The following is a 17,383-nucleotide window of genomic DNA, read 5'->3' as shown; positions in this document are numbered from 1 at the left end:
GGTCCACACGGGTCCCTACACTAACTCCACACCGTGTCGGTCAGCGACCGCCAACCCCGCAAAGCGTGCACATGCAGGGAAGGGAGGCCATGGAACGGCCAAGCGGCATTAGTATCAGCCATAGATGGGATGTGCAGCCGTTCCATTCTCTCCAGTTCGTGTTTCACAGTTCTCCCTCTCTGAACAGCTCGCACTCCTTTATAAGACCCACATGACCAAAATTAGCAGGATATGCCTGTGCTCACATGTCTGGACCTTATGTCTTCCCCATTCTGTGAGAGCAGCAATGGTAAGTGTAATACCATATCCATACTTGTGTCGTTTGGGGGCAGCCTTCCCCGCCGGTGGTGCTGGCTGGGTTTTGGTGGGGCTTTTTGGGTCTGGTCCTGTGACATTGGGGTTGCAGGGCCGTTCCATGGCCTCTCTTCCCTGCATGTGCACGCTTTGCGGGGTTGGCGGTCGCTGACCGACACGGTGTGGAGTTAGCGTAGGGACCCGTGTGGACCGGAGGACTTGCGCGGTGGTACACGGGGCAATATGGCTTGATCAATTCATATACAGACACTCTGGTTTAATATAGGCCTAGCGGCATTAGTATCAGCCATAGATGGGATGTGCAGCCGTTCCATTCTCTCCAGTTCGTGTCTCTATTTATGTATGCTTCTTGTAGAAAAGTAGTTTGTGACATATTCCTATGATGCAATACGGTCTTAAAATGGACCAAGAGTGGCAATTTTTGCACTTCGGTTTGGGTAAAAAGGAGGCCTGAACTGCATAAACATGATAGATTTACCTTTTGACTTGCGAAATACTTTCCAATGGGAACTAGCTTAAGGTGATTTAAAGTGCACCTGTCAGTTCAATAGACTTTTGGAACACTGCAGGGTTTTGTTTGACCATGTAGGGTAACTATAGCCAAATTGAAAAATCCAGGGCCGTCAGGGGGGAATGTAATAAAAACTCCATACTTACCTATCCCTGTGCCCCTGCAGCGCAGCATGACCAGCTTACTGACTGCGGCCGGGCTCCAGTTTCTCCTGGCTTCCTGCAGTGTCATGTCCCGGCAAGTAGCTGCTCAGTGACTGTGTTCTGCCCCAGTCACTGGCTGAGAGGGCATTTCTCAGCTGGGATGTAGTAGAAGCAGTAGCTGCAGCAAACCGGTGGGGGTCCATGAGCAGTGATGCTGCATTGCAGTGGCACAAGGGTGGGTAAGTACAGATTCTTTATTGTGTTCCCACGACCCCATACTGCCTGGGATTTTTAGATTTCCCTATCATTGAGCTCCACAAAGCCTCTCCATGGTGAACAGCTGTTTCTCATTCTATACATTTCAGTGGGTGGGACTAAAACTGGGCTAAACTGTAATGTGCCAGTAGTACACACACAGGACTTTATTTCCCTTAGTTTTCTAGCCAATCACATAGAAGAACATTCTTCTCTCTGCTATGCTATGAAAAAGTACTCTTTAAAGTGCACTGTACAGGACAACACTGTGCAAGTGGATTTACTCATCACACTACTATAGAAGGCATGTGAAGGAGAAGAGGTTACTGATGGACTGGTTTTGCTATGAAGGAAATAGCAGCAGCACAAAAAGGAATTATTTGCTGTTGCTAAGGAGCTAGAAGAAATGGTTATGGAGATTACACTACTGTACTGTGGACATACAGCAGGGGGTACTGTGGTGTTTATACTCTATTCTAAGGTTTATTGGGGGCCAGAAAGATAAAATAAGCCTTGATGCAGTCTAGGCAGTGTGGATCATCTAGCAGACTGACAGGCGGGTACAAAGCACATGCTAAAGTCTAACTAGAGACAGAATTCTCCTATCAACAGGAAGTGGACAGCAGACTGCAAGGTAGTGAGACACCTAGTGGCCGATAGTTTAGAGTAGATTTTTTTGGGGGTATAAGGATTCATTCCTGTCGGTCTTTAGTTATACACATTATTTCATTTCTTTAGGAATTACATTCACATGTATACTACTCTGATCATTGGCTACACCGGGAATAGGAAGCTGTTTGAGGTTTCTTACAATTTGGTTATGTTTCCTTCAATATTTTTGGCAGTAAAACTATCTCCAGCAATCACTCATAGCTGGGAGCAAAAAGCTAGCTCCATGTGTCTGCATGATTAATGGCTTGGTGAGACAGTGCTTTAAAATATTACTTTTGGCCTTCATGGACCTTTTGAAGGATCCGTTGCTTTGAAAGAATCAGTATGCTAGGATGTTCTACAGAATGAGCGTCAGCTGGGATTTTCTAATAATGGTTGTTATGTAAATTTTTCTGACTGCAAAACGTTTTTTGAGAAGTTTGGTTAATTTGTTATTTACTGTATTGATGTTTTTATCTGAGGATATTCCTATACATATATATATATATATATATATATATATATATATATATATATATATATATATATGTATATATATATGTGTGTGTGTGTGTGGTTATATTGAACTGCCGTACATATTCATGCTATGCAAGCAGGAGTATAGAGGACGGCCTGATAGAGCCAATGTCAGCTTATATTTACAAGAAACCATAAAAAATCTAGAGCTTCAGGGTATGTATCCCCATTAGTTTATCTGCAGAATTCTCCCAAAGGGCAAATTGATATATTCAGGAGGAGGGATGGCCATTAAAGGGGAAGTGTTCCAGGTGCTGCTGATCAATGCACAAGCTGGGAGGGGGGGGGGGGGGGGGTGTTGACTTTGCTATTGGGTCCTTACTGCAGTCTCCAGGGCGCTGTAAAAACCTAACTTGGAAAATCAATATTAAAGAGACATTTAGAATTGATTAGAGATGTGTTAAGGTCTGTCTCAGTTTTGCAGAGATTGGTAGTCCTGAGTAATAGCCATGTCTTTGGTTAGCTTAATAGGAAGTATGATGTGAAAATAGCTCCAGTGGGAATAAAGGGCATTTGGCCTTGGGCCATAAAGGAGAGGAACATAATAAGGGTGGAACAAAAAACAATCATTACTTAAGGCCCTATTCCACGGAACGATTATCGTCCGTATTCGGCCGATATCGGCCGCTACGGACGATAATCGTCCCGTGGAATAGAGTGCAACGATCAGCCGACATCGTTCATGTCGGCTGATCGTTGCAGTCGCTTGTTTTTCAACATGTTGAAAAACAAGCGACTGATATAGCAGCGATCTGCTGCCGTCGCTCCGTTGAATAGGGCTGTTGAATGGGCTGCCCGGGCGATCAGCGATCACCCGGGCAGCCCCCCCGCAGCTCCCCGCCTCTCCAGCACTGGCTTGCTGCCCTGGGACCCCCGCCTAACTACTGTCATTTTTTTCAAATTGGCAGACTTCTCCTTTAAGTGTATATACTTGTTTTTGACTTATGAATCACAAGAAATATGGAATATCTGATTGAGGTAGAGACAATTATGGTCTTCTCTGATATGCTACATGACCTTGATTCAATATGTTGGCTTTTAAGATGCTGGCCATGTTCCGGACACAGCCTAACACAGTATTCAGCGATGTCTATTTCCTTTTTGTTTCTAAAATGAGACTTGACCCACCCTGTATTTTCCCAGTTTAGTATATGCATTTTGTTTCTGGGCTGCTGGGGACAAATGTGGTTTTATCACTTGTTCCCCCACTCACTTATTCATTTAGATCTCAATGAAAGTGTCTGCATGACTGATGGAGAATGCCTGAGACCATGAGAGGTTGATGAAATTATGGAGAGTGTACATGCTGAGGGATAGCTCACAAATACTTTGCTATGGGGCCCACGCTTAACTCAGTGTAGGCTAAATGTAACATAAAATAAGACATAGCTATAGAGGTAGCAGTTGCATATTGGCCCAGAGTATGTCCAAAGACCCTGCTAACAAATAGGAAGATGCTCAGGGCTGTATCCCGGAATTCCAGGCGGTACTCGGGCTGTCTTCTCCTTCCCCACAGCCATCTGGAATCAAATGGGGCAAATTCGAAAATTCGATTTCCCGATGTCGATCATCTCTACTAAGAAGGTGCCAGGGAATCTGGGGGGCATGAATAACAAATGTAGTAGGGGTTCAGTTAGTGGTGAGAACAAATGGGTAAGAGTACTGTGAGGGACAAGATGTGGCTGGGTCTCTGTAAGGAGCAAAGGGGATTAAATGTATTGGGGGTCTATTTGTGCAAAGAAAATAGATGACAAAATGGACTCTTTGATCGGCCAAGAAATAAGGGTGAGTACTGACTTTCATAGTGTATACTTTTACTAGGGTTAATCAAGTGGGTACTAGGGCCTTATGGTCCAGTCCCTTTGATCTAGGTGAAGCGATATAGGCGACATTATGTCATACATGTAACTGGGCATTATACAGCAGTAGCTCTAGTATTGTACCCTAATAGCCGCCCTGAAGACTCCAGTATTATAAATAGCACATAGGAGGAGGCCCTGGTACAGATAATACATTAGAGCCCAGAAGCCTCACATAACTTTTTATTTCAAGCACATTTTGATCTAACAGGGCTGTCATGCAAAAAATACCTGGTTATAAAACTTTCAATACCAGGATGTACGATGTAGATTGTAATTGAAAGACGTATAGAAGTAGCAAGGGGTTCACCAAACGCTCTATTACAAACATCATATAGGTCATTTCCAAAGGAATTCATTCTGCAATCTTCCACAGGAGCAAGTGCTCAGCCGAGCACCTCTTATCTGCACTTCAATAGCAGTAATTCTGCTCTGATGCTATAAAGATAGTTCCCTCTTCTTACATTGCATGGGAAGTATGTTGTTATACGTAGTATCCATTTTATATTTATTTCCTAATACCAGCAGTATCTAGCCGGGAGATGAATTCTTATATAATTGCATTTTCTAGATCTGGCACTGTATCTGGTAGTGACGGGGATAGGTCACTCCGACTATTACACGCAATTACATCTCTATTATTCATGGTTCGGGAACCATTATCCTTTGTATTAATGTAATAATGTCAATTACTGGCTTTATTAACATTACAAAAGAGTTTTGAAATTACTGCAGCAATCATAATCAATAAAAATTTACTCTCTTATTTGGGGTAGGGACAAGAAGTGTAATTTCCTATTTATTCCTATAGAAGGCGCTCACTACCAATAGGCCAGAGAGGTTCACAGTGTGGTTTTGTTTGTGGGTACAACATTGACCGATAGACTCAACTTTTTTCAAATATAATATTGGTTCACGTCAATGCTCCACTGCTTTGAAAATCTCCCCAAAAAATTGGTAGAATTTTTAGGAAAAAAAAATCAGACACTAAACCCTCTCAAGTAATTTACCCATTAAATGTCCCTGTCCTGGATTTTTCTTTTTTTTTCCCCAAAGAGCCCGGAATTCAGCAAAAATATAAAATGAAGCATACTCACCTACCCCCGCTACTGCTGCTTCAATGGGAAAAACAGTCTTTGATTCTTTCCGTTTATAACTGCTGTCCTTGTAAGAATTTCCTGCTAAGGCGGGTCACTGCTGTGGCAAGGGATTGGCTGTGTAGATAGTTCCTACAGGGTTTTATGTCATCCCAAGTGGGTAAAAGACCAGAGCAATGGGGTTTGGAAACTGTCAGAAATCTGGAGAATAGGAGCCGGTGTTCATCTTCTTTATGATTGCATTAAAAATATTTGATCCCCAAACAACCCTTTTAATGTGACCAACTGGGGCGATTCCACTCAGGCTTTGTGGCATCCATCACCCTAGGCATATGGGATGGAACACAATGAATGACTCTTTCTTGCAGACATGGAGACATATATAGGTCAAAATACACATACACCCTGGTATTGCACAATTTGCATTGTGCAGTTGTCAATAGAAGTACCTCTATCTGCCCCAGCACCCACAAGGAAGAGTCATACAATGGGTTTCTGTACCACATATCTATGCTACTCTTCTAAGACCTTGGCGTCTTAGCTAAGTCCAACCACAACAGGAAGATTCAATTAATAAACCATCTGACTGGGGATGTAAAGGACTCTTCAGTGGGTTGAAAATATGTTTATAGTCGAAAACATGACAGGTATTTAAGTCTTAAAACTGTCTCCTTCATTGCAGGGGTAGTTTTTGTATTTTAGATTATCCAGACAGGAATTGATGGGGGCCTGTCGTAGAGACGTATCAAACATTTTGGGTGTTCAGACCTCAACAGATTGCTAGAACAAGCCAGGAGAAGTGCTATGTGCATTTCCAGCTCATGTGAATGAGAGACTCCGAATGTTTATGTTCTATGGTACCATCTCGTGTCAAGCGCATAGAGAGAAAAGAGCTGCACTTCTCTCTGCTCATTCTAGTGATTGGTTGTGGTCTGAGCACCAAGATCTAAAGTGATCAAAACTTTTAACCCTTTGAGGACCAGGCCCAAAATGACCCAGTGGACCGCACAAATTTTGATCTTTGCGCTTTCATTTTTCCCTCCTCCCCTTCTAAGAGCTCTAGCACTTTCAGTTTTCTATCTACAAGGCCATGTAATGGCTTATTTGTTACAGGAATAGTTGTACTTTGTAATGGCGTCTTTCATTTTACCATAACATGTATGATGGAATTCCAAATATATTATTTATGAAGATATAAATAGGTGAAATCGTAAAAAAGAATGCAATATGGTAACGTTTGGGGGGGTTCCTGTGTCTACGTAATGCACTATATGGTAAAAGCGACATGATACTATTACTCTATAGGTCACTTTTTATTATTTTTTTTTATATATAATGTAACATAAAATCGGTAATCCACGCACTTTTTTCCCTCTTTTCGTGTACGCCGTTCGCCATGACGCTTGTTATATTTTAATAGATCGGACAATTACGCACGCTACGGTATATTATATGGTTATCTATTTTTCTATTTTTATATGTTTTATTTGAATAATGGGAAATGGGGGGTGATTTCAACTTTTATTGGGGGAGGGGTTTTGGGGTTGTGCGTTGGTGTTTTTAACTTTTTTTTCTTTACACATTTGAAGTCCCTTTGGGGGACTTTCACATACAGTACTTTGATTTTAGACACTGATGATTGCTATGCCATAGCTCAGGACATACGGTACGTCCAGGGTCATCTGGGGACAGACTTCCAGGACGTACCGGTACATCCTAGGTCGCCTATGGGTTAAAGTGTTTCTGCAACTAGAGTTGATCGAACCTAGGGAAACCCTAGGTTCGATCGAACTCGAACATTCACGAACCTGCCGCATTTGATTGCTGATGCCTGCCTGACCTGTGGGGAAGGAGGAGAGTGCCCGGGCACCACCTGGAATTCTGGGATTTAGCCTAGGAAGTCTCCTCCTTCCCCACGGACTGGGAAGGCTTCAGCAATCAAATGTGGCAGGTTTGTGAATGTTCGAGTTCGATGGAATCTATGATTTCCCGAGGTTCAATCAACTCTATCTGCAACATATCAAAAAAATATTTTTAAGAGCATTTGTCCAAAATGTAATTTTCAATGTTACAAAGGGAACTTTTAGTATTTTAGGTTATTATGGTATTTTATAATGAGTAAGCAGCAATGGTAGTGATCATGACCATCTAAGAAAGTGTTACCAAAAAATCTAAAAAATATATTATGTGGAGGTGGCAGTGCTCCTTATTTCAATACATAGGGTTACATTTTGTTAGCCACTCAGAAGACAGACTGTCTGAAAGTTTTTTTTTGTCTGAGTTCATACCTAAGTTAAATCTATATTTTATAGCCTACTGTAGTCTTTTCAATTTACATGAAGAAATACAATTCTAACAGCTTCAATGTGTCCATCATTGTGAAACAGTAGGAGTCTTACTCTTTCAGACTTGTATTAGTCGTTCTACCTTATTTTTCTTTCAGAATTAAAAAGAAAATAGCAACTTCGGAAAATTGACAGAACACACATAAAATATTCAGTTTTCAAGATTTCTCCAGATCCGACTGCATTCCAGGGGTTCTTAAATTGTTCTTAGGAAAAACTTTGACAAGGTATGAAGTTTTCTTTTTTTGCTCATTTTGCCTGATCTGCTGTATGGGAGACTGATGTGGGGTGTATATTATATTTTAAGTCTAGTTTGCAAATGGAGGTTAAATTAACCAATTAAAGGTTTTGTCCAGCATTGATTTTTTTTTTTGGCCTAGTCTGACTCAAAAATACTCACCTGCCCCAATCCCCCCGCCGATGCTATCTAGGCGCAGTCTCTACTGCTCAGCACTTCATGCTTTATTCCATGACATGCAGGAACTGCCTGCTCAGCCAATCACTGGTTAGATAGGTCACTGCCATGGCCAGTGATTGGTTAACAGGTTATTTACAGTGGATAGAGGATAAGTGTTGGTGATGGGTTGTCAGCGGGATAGCCCTTTTAATGGGGATATTCTATGACTGTGAGGAGTTGTTTGAAAGCAAGGGGACCGTTTACTGCTCTTAGCAGGTGGCTCCTTGCTATTTGTGTCTACCCCTGAGAATGCTAGCATACTTTTTGTCTATATAACAAAGAAAGAGTCCAAATGTTCTCATCTCAAAATAAACTTTTCTGTCTATAGTTTTGTTCAAAATTTGTAAAATACCATACCGGCAATGGTAATACATCATGAAGGGTATTTTTCTTAAAATGCACCTGTCCTTATAAAAGTAGATGTGATATAAAGCAAGTTTGCAATTTACATTCATTATTATTTTCTTTTTTAAGTTATCATGAAGAACACGGCACTTCCTGTTTTTTGACTTCAGGAGACTGGACCTGGATTTCTGGTAAGTTCAGCTTTGTTTTACAGCATGATAACAAAAATATTATGAATGTATATGGCAAACTTACTTTATTTCACATCTACTGTTGATTTAGATTTTGAAAGTTATAACAACAGGTACACTTTAAATTCACCTCTAATAATTTGCTATGCCTACGGTTAGTCCTGATTGCTCTCCTCATTTTATTCATTTTCAATGAAAGTAAATTAGCTTGGCATGCTGGAAAGGAACCATGCTGCAGAGTCTGTCTAATGTGCCAGGTAATATTACATGTAGCCATCCTAAAGATGTATTTTTCCATTAGATAGATAATGTAGACGATTGATTTTGGCTACAGAAAGTCAATGATCTAAGAATATTTTTAAGGTAGCTTTTCCTTAAGGTCAGTGTTTCATTCCAACTACTGTAGGAGTCTTAAAACATGACTGGGAATGTAAGCCAAGCAAGAGATCTCTTCAGATGGAAAAAAAAATACCCATCTGTGGACAGCTGTTTCTGGGTCATTGCCCCTCATCAGTACAGATCAGAGTGCTTATTAGTGAGTACCCTATCATCATGGGACGAAAAGGGGTACGTTTCTCCATTGGGCAGAAGACAACAGGGTACAGCACGGTTTGCATAAAAAGCAGAAGGAAAAACATGAAAGACCACAGAAAGGTTATAAAATAACCTTATTTACGAATATATGTTCATTTATTAGACAGCTGAAAATAGAGGTTGAAACCCAAGTTTTCTAAAATTGATTAGCTCATGCTCCAACCAAGTTATACAATACCTATGTGCTTTTTAAGTATTGATTTCTTGATTCTTCCAAGATTGGGATGGTTTAGGATAAATGATGAAGCTACTTTTCTTGAAACTTTTTTGTGCAGTTTCTTTGTTACTTCTGTTTAGCCTTGAGGAAGTGAATGCACCTTTCTTAACTCCATATTTGATGTTCTGTAAAGTCTATGTTCCCTTTGGACACCTTTTTCTTATTCATATAGAGATGCCGCATATATATATATATATATATATATATATATATATATATATGTATGTTATACTCTTCCAGAGCTGTATTTGCTATTCTGTTGGTTGTTTTTGTTGTCAGACACACTCCTAATAGCTTAACTAAGTGCTTATAATCCTCTCGGGCACTTAGGTTTTCCTATGTCATGTACAGTGCATGAAGAGAAGTCTTACCAGAATGCTTGGGGAGTTTGGTTTTGGAACCTACAGAATGGTGAACACAGCTCTGGAGGAGTGTAATGCTTGCTGATCAATAAAAGATGGGAAAAAATTATTGTGTAAAACCAATGTAATACTAAGGGAGATGCATTCACAGTCCTGGTTAAAAATGTCAATAAGCTTCAAAGTTTTGATGGGGTTCTTCCACTATTGTCCGCTGAATTGGGATCATTATTAGAGATAACATAGGAAAGGTTGAAATCAGCTCACCTTGTTAGTGTCGCCCGGATCTCAGTACATTCGGGAGGGTGCACGGTTCCTGTGGTGGCTGACCACCAAAGGTCTTGATAAACTGGAAGTGATGTGGTTTCGGCACTCCAAGGTACGTTGAAATAGATAAACTTTATTAAATCATAATGTTAAAATCAGCAGGATAATCCATGCTGTGTAGCAAGATCGACGCGTTTCGCGCATGCGCGCTTAGTCATGTTTCCCCATGCCTTCCCAGTCCGTGGGAAAGAAGGAGACAGCCCAGGTACCGCCTGGATTTCTGGGATTCAGCCTAGGTAATAGCGCAGGCTGTCTCCTTCTTCGCCACGGACCAGGAAGGCATCGGGAATCAAATGCTGCAGGTTCGAGAACATTTGCTTTCGATCAAACCTGCAAAATATCGATGTTCGATCATCTTTAATAATTTTCTGTGTGTATGTATCCTAACCTGTTAATATAATAATAATAATAATAATAATAATAATATAATTTGTACAATATCATAGAAATTCTAAAAAAAATTACATTAGTGGGTACACAGGACTGTAACAAGATTGATGGAGGGGCCACTTGAGTAACACTACCTATTATGCTGGCCATTCCCATTGTACAGCTATCAGCATAGCCTACTGGAATGGTTGACAAAAATATCTGTATGGCGGCAAATCCATTGTCTTCTGGTGTCTACAATCGGAGGAATCAAAGAATTATTGTCATTTGAGAGGACTTTTGACGTGTCATTCGACATCTAAAGTTTATTGATCGCTGCTGAGATCCAGAGATATAGCCTGGGAGAGTATGGCAGTGGGCTCCACTCCCAGGCAAGCCTAAAATGTGACCATTATGCTTTATAGATTATAAAGAATCAGAAGAGTCACATGTGATTGACAGCCACACTCTTTCCCGGGCTATATCTCAGCAGTGAGATCCATTGCAATCAATAGGTTTTTACCATGTTGGATTTTAGTATTTACAAATAAGTATCTCATCTTTCAGCTGCTCATCCACGTATGGCAATACATATACAGTGGTGCATGCAGAAGGATAAGGCCCTGACCCCTATAATCTGAGCCTCTGGGTACATGAGGACAGGAGCTAAAAAACATCGTAATGCGGTGTATAGATATGCAATGTTCTTACAATGGGGAGTTAGAGATACAAAAGTCATCTCTGTTTTGGAGTAGTCTAGGGATCAATGGAGGGCAATTGACTTGACTTCTGACCCAGAAACTGCCCAGGGCATTAGTATTCTGCACAGCAACTGAATTGTTCATAATGTCTTCTATTTTTGTTCTTGAGTTGAGGAGTATGTCTTGTATATCAATAGAAGACCCTGGGGCCAATGTAAGCCAGGCTTTCTGAAGGGGCACCCTACTATTGTTGGTACAATGCTGTGAATTTTAGATTCTTATACATCAATTACATGGTTGGTTTGTCATATGCCTCATAGCATTTCCTTCTAAAGAATGATAGAAGATGGTGATAGGTTTACAAGCACGGGCTGAATGTCAATGTCTTGCATTTTGACACTGAACCAATGATGTTCTTCCATGTAGAAAGGCCACAATATGTAATACCAAGAACTGAATACCATGACAGAGAATATCATTTTACATATTATTTATCCATAATTACTTCATAACGCTTCAGGTCTTCATAACCCAACCATATGTATTAAAGGGGAACTGTCAACTAGAAATAAAAACATCCCAAACTGATCACACAGCTACATAGCCATATAAACTATGAGACTATCCATACCTTCACAACATTACTATAGTTGTTCGAGGCTGCAAGCACCTTTAAAAAAAATTTTTTATTTCTGCTCTAAAGTGTCATAGAGGCGTGGCCAGGACACTGTTACATAGCTATGTGGCCATGTCAGCAGTTTAAGACATCTCATCTGGCTGACAGTTTTCCTTTAAATGTATAATACCGTTGCTGCATCTTGTTCTTACAGCTTCACTTACTCATCGCTTCTAAGAATTGTTTTCATATATGGAACATAAAAACCAATCCTGCTTTATTTTCACATTTATATTCTGATCCCCAGGGTAAGTAAAGATTACTATGTAACACAATAGTTTTTTAGGGAATCAAATGTGATACAGGATATAGCTTAAAGAAAACCTGTGTCTGTGTAGTGTCTAAATAGTGTTTAAATAGATATTTGTATTTCCCATGAAATTACTGGAAATGTATCACTAAGTAGCCAACAGGGTGTGACCAGTTGGGGGTGTGTCCTTACACTGAGCTGACACTTCCAGACAGTGTAAAGTCAGGCACCCAAGAATGGCATGTCACAGAGCTATGGGAAAGATGCTCCAGAATTAAAATAAGTCGTCGTCACACAACTATCTTACACATGTGTCCAGCCTTACCTTTCCTTTAGATAAGCCTTTTACCACATTATCTTGAAATGCTATCAGATAAGTATTGTTGAGCCGAGAGGGCAGACTGTTTCCAGAACTCCCTAAGGCTGCATTCAACTTCTGTAGCCGCGGGGAGTCAAATGCCAAGCGTTCAGGTTCGGAGGATGTTGCCAAACCTTAACAGTTCAGGTTTGGAGAACTTGGCTGAACCCGAACACTAGTCAAAAGGCCAAATTTTTACAGTTAGTGAGAGAAGGTCTTGACCTAAAATTGTTCATAAAACCAGTAATCTCACGAAATGTAATGCTAAATGTATTCACTTTAGGAACAAGATGATGGTGGACACATTTGTATGTGTATGTGCAGCTTTACTAACAAAGAGGTATGAAGGGATGCAATGAAGACTAAAGAGGTCCATTACAAGCTACAGAGTTTCACTATGTGATTTGTTCTCCACATGTCTCTGTAGCTGAAGGAGGTGTCTAATGTATGAGAATTATCTAAGAAGCAAAAGTCCCAAGTAAATAAAACATTGGCCGATGGTCTCACTGTGATTTCTAATATACCACAAACTTAAAAAAAAGAGTTGAAGTCTATTGAAACAACAAATTCTATCAAATAATTTTCAATAAATAACAGACAAGACCGAAGATTTTTGTAAGAGTGTCATCTTTTCTATTTCTCATTGCAGTTTACCTCTTTCAGAAAACAATCATTCAGTGAAGAAAGAAAGAAACCAACCCAAAAACAACAAACATAGAATTCTTCTTCTTTTTTTTTAAACAAAATAAAGTGAAATAATAGAAAACAACCTTTTTTGTTTCTAAAATCCATGATTAAAACCTGATACAAACATGGTATTATTTTTTAACCCCTTAGCAGGGATCGGATAGACAAGCAAGGCCTTGCAATGTGTGCCTCACCGACTGCCAAAGGGTTAAGCTCTAGGTGATATATATATATATATAGATTTATTTCTCATATTTAATTTTTATCTCTCTCTCTCTTTACAGCAAACGTTGCAAATATAGAAATTTGTATCTGTACAGTGTAATAGTGATCACAGTTTTGAATGCAGCTGTAGGTGTTAAATGGGAGCCTTCTTGTAGGCAAAGTCTGCACTGGAAGACTCGGTTGAAATACAAATTAACGTTAACGAAAGGAGTTTTACTGTCTATTCCAGTCTTGTTGCCGTTTTTCCTTTAGTTATTTTTTTTTTGTCCTGCAGTGATGAAGGGATAGAACAAAATTTCACAAGAGTCAAACCACGCAAGTCAGAATATGAGATAACATGCGATAATGCGTACAGAGTTCTGACCACTCCTACTATCTCACACGTCTCTTATTTTTGCTTGATTTTTTTCACTTCTTTTGTTAAAAAAAGTAATTCCTCTTCACAGTTTTAGCGTATATTTTTTTTTTCGGATTTGGTGCATATGCTCGTGTTTTTGAGTTGATTCATTACTTAGGTTTTTAAGCCATTGTATTGTTTTTTTCCCCCTTAGATTAGATATAATAGTTTTGTTATTAGTTTTTTTTTTCATTCGTAAAGACAGTTTTGAATAAAAAGTAGCTGCTGCTAGTTTGAGTTTGGTCCTGTTAACCTCTTTACCGCTAAAGAGACCTACAGAGTCTGTGTACCCACAATGCTCTGCTGGGCACTCTTCCTAGAACAGGGTTTAAGGTTATGAAACAAAGAGTTAAGTCACGAGTAGCTGGAGGCAAAGGGAAGAGGTGAGGACTCAGGACTTGTGCTGGGCAGAGACGCCCTTCCAGTAGTCTAGGATGTCATGGAGATCCTCATCTTTGGCAAACTGGACCTTTTTGCGCAAGGCATGGCCGGCTGCCATGTACTCTTCCTCTTTGTGGCGTTTGCGGTGCAGTTTGAAACGTTCCCAGATGCTGTGGGAGGGTTTGCACGTGTACTCTGGACTGGAGGTGTAGCTCAAATTGTGGTAGTGGGGTGAAAGTTGGGAATAAGCCAGTTCCCTTGGACGGGGCCGAGTTAAAGGTTCCAGTATGGAGGTTTTGCGGCCTCCTAGGTTTTCATGCTGAGTCATTTGCTGCTGTTGCTGCTGCTGTTGCTGTTCAGCCTGATGTGAGCCTGGATAGGAGTGCCGGTGTTCTGTATACTGGCGGATCTTTTCGGCTTCTGCTCTTAAGATTGCAGCAGCTGGAGTCACAGTGAGGATGGTATCAGCAGTCGGAGAAGTCTTCTCAATATACTTAGTTTCGGATTTGTGTGCAGACCCTTCAGAACGAAATGATCTTGGGCTGCGGATAGACCCACTGGAAGATGTGCTAGAGCGTTTTGGAGGTGCTTCCATGCTGTGATGCCTCTGTAAGGGATGGGTGTAGCTTTCCTTATATACTGGAGAAAGAAAGCCATGTTTGCTGGGAATCTGTTCAGATATCAAGACCAATTGAGGTTCTGCTGTAGAGACAGCTCCGGACTTTACACCTTGGAATGAAGTTGTCTCTGACTTCAAGGCATCTATACAATTATTTATGATCTGGTTAACTTTGTCTACTTCTTTAGCAATAGTGGATATCTCAGCCACAGAACTCTGACTGTCTGGTGGCATGGAGAGTTCACAGTCTCTTCTCTCAGATTGTTCACCAGTTCGCACCTCCATGTAATTCCCCTTGGTGGCTTTGGGTGTTTCACTGGTTTCTATAAGTTTGTACTGTTCCACTTCCCCCACTGAGGGCAAATAGGGTATGCGAGACATTGATTCTGGGCCCATCATCTGCCCTTGAGAGAGCTGACTTATACTAGGAGTCTCCATTTCGGGACCATATTTAAGTTCAATGATTGTTTTCTTCATACTACCACCTGCCTTTTTGTGCTTTTCCTCTTTTTGGCGCCTTTTGCGCAGGCAGTAGTATACAATACCCAAGATTATTACCATACCAAACAGGCAGCCAAGAATAGTCATAATATAGTGAGTGGCGGTGGATGGGGTAGGCACATGTTCTTGTTTGGTATGGCTGCGAGTGTAAAAGGCTATGCAGGTGTGGTTGAACCTGAGAGAATTTCGAATAGAGGCGACACAGTAAGTGTAATTTGTGTTGGGTTTTAACCCGTCTAGTTTTATTGATTCTTTCTCTGCTTTCAGGTTTCGAATGTCAGTAAAGAAGCTATTATTGTACTGCACCAAGATGTACATCTTGCTGTAAGGGTATGGAATTTCGGCCACCAGAACTGCATCTGAATGGGTTTCTGTATTTAGGTTCACACTCAGGCTGACTTTGGAATTGGCAGGAGGAGTGTAGACATTAATAAGGGGTGTAGTGCCATCTCCAGAAAAACAGTCTTCTTCAGAACATGGGCTTTCAGGTGGGCCAGTGGTGGCTTGATACCTTGGAGACATCAAATGTGGCATCATTGTATACGACCCATCTGTGCAGAGAGATGACAGCATGCCAAGTGCATTACGGTAACTGGATCGGCCTTGACCCAGCAAAAAATAACCTGTATAGTCAGGAGGAGAATCGCACTGCATGCGGTCAAAAGTACGAGTCATGTTGGTGAATATATCCAACCACTTGAGGAAGCCCAGTAGCTCGCATGAGCAATAGAAAGGATTACTGTACAACTCACACACAGTCAGTTTACTGAGGCCCACAAAGGTACTACTGTCCAGCCTCTGGATTCTGTTCATAGATAAGTCAATGTTCATTATGTTTGGGCACTCCCAAAAGGCATTAGGAGTCACAGTTTCAATTAGGTTTGCCTGGAGGTAGAGATACTCCAACTTTCCCAGTCCCCTAAGAATCCCCTCAGTCAGATTTCGTAACCTGTTGTAACCAAGCTGGAGCACCTGCAAATTGAACTGGCCAGCGAAAGCTCCATCCTCTATGTAGGACACCTCATTCTTAGTGAGGTTGAGGTACGTTAAGTTGCCGAATCGGCTAAGTGAAGAGTAGTGAACGCTCTTTATTTTATTCTCATTGAGCCTCAGGTCCACTATGGTGCTATTAATGTGCTGTGGTATCGACTCGTAAGGTGGCTGGTTCTGACTGCAGATAGCGAGCCAAACAAATCCCTTGTCACCTTCGATCAGCCAGCAGTCTGCTTGTACTTTGCCTGTGTATAAAAGTGCAAACAGAACGAACATCCATAAACAGAGAGCTGGCATTACAAATCCTCTGTGACTGGCCATGGTGAATAATGCCCCAGCGTGGAGACTCCTTGGTACGCTCTAGTATTCGAGAACACAGTAACTTATAATTTGAAGGGCAAGCCTCCTTTTTTTACTTTTCTCCTCATCAGTACAGCATAAAGTGCTCTTAACATTGAATACAGATCCCAAGTCTCTGCCGGGGGAAGACCATCGACAAGTATTTGCACAGTCTATTCTGCAAGAGCGTTGGAAGAAAATTCCTTGTGCATATTGAGTGCTAAATTGCGAGTCATTGAAGACACATTCGCTGGTCGAGCTGGTCTCTGAAGGTAACGGATTTATTGTCTGTAGTTCAATCCTATGGTGATTCTGCATCACATTTCACCAATGTCTCGTCAGGGGTTCTTTTGAGCGGTGGGAGTTTTTGTAGCGTTCACAATTCCCCCTAAAACCAAAAAAGACATATATTAATACAAAAATATTTGAACACTTTGGACAACACATTTTTTGTTATAGGGTCCTCGGTTAATAAGCTGCCTCGGACACACCCTATCACAGATTTTTTTTCAGCCGTACACTCTAGTTTGGAATTTAGCCATCTCTATCTTCCTCCACTACACCTCCTTAAGTCTCACATACAATTGAAATATCACTCACTCTGCTGTTATCTATATCCATATAGAACAAGGTAGAGCCCACACAATTCCTTATCTGAGTCTCACATACAGTTTAAGGGAGAAT

At 40.9% G+C, this 17,383-nt stretch overlaps 1 protein-coding gene and 1 long non-coding RNA gene across 5 annotated transcripts in view; one reads left to right on the top strand and one right to left on the bottom strand.

Annotated features, from left to right (window-relative positions):
• Positions 1 to 7,833: 7,833 nt before the first annotated feature.
• On the top strand, positions 7,834 to 12,922 carry LOC138800398 (uncharacterized). Its single transcript, XR_011364452.1, has 3 exons — positions 7,834 to 7,940; positions 8,645 to 8,706; positions 12,841 to 12,922. It is a non-coding gene; the product is annotated as an uncharacterized lncRNA (long non-coding RNA).
• A 294-nt stretch (positions 12,923 to 13,216) lies between these two features.
• Positions 13,217 to 17,383, bottom strand: part of ELFN1 (extracellular leucine rich repeat and fibronectin type III domain containing 1) — a 444,895-nt gene continuing 440,728 nt past the window's right edge. For all 4 annotated transcript variants that reach the window (XM_069982045.1, XM_069982044.1, XM_069982046.1 and 1 more), the window contains one exon: positions 13,217 to 17,087. In XM_069982045.1, coding sequence (XP_069838146.1) covers positions 14,258 to 16,681 — 2,424 coding nt within the window. In that variant the 5' untranslated portion in view covers positions 16,682 to 17,087 and the 3' untranslated portion in view covers positions 13,217 to 14,257. The remainder of the gene's footprint in view (positions 17,088 to 17,383) is intronic.

Source organism: Dendropsophus ebraccatus, chromosome 9 (assembly GCF_027789765.1).
Source record: "Dendropsophus ebraccatus isolate aDenEbr1 chromosome 9, aDenEbr1.pat, whole genome shotgun sequence".
In the NCBI taxonomy this organism is placed as follows: Eukaryota; Metazoa; Chordata; class Amphibia; order Anura; family Hylidae; genus Dendropsophus; species Dendropsophus ebraccatus.
The sequence above is the reverse complement of the archived record's forward strand: the minus strand, read 5'-3'. Positions and strand labels throughout refer to the sequence as shown.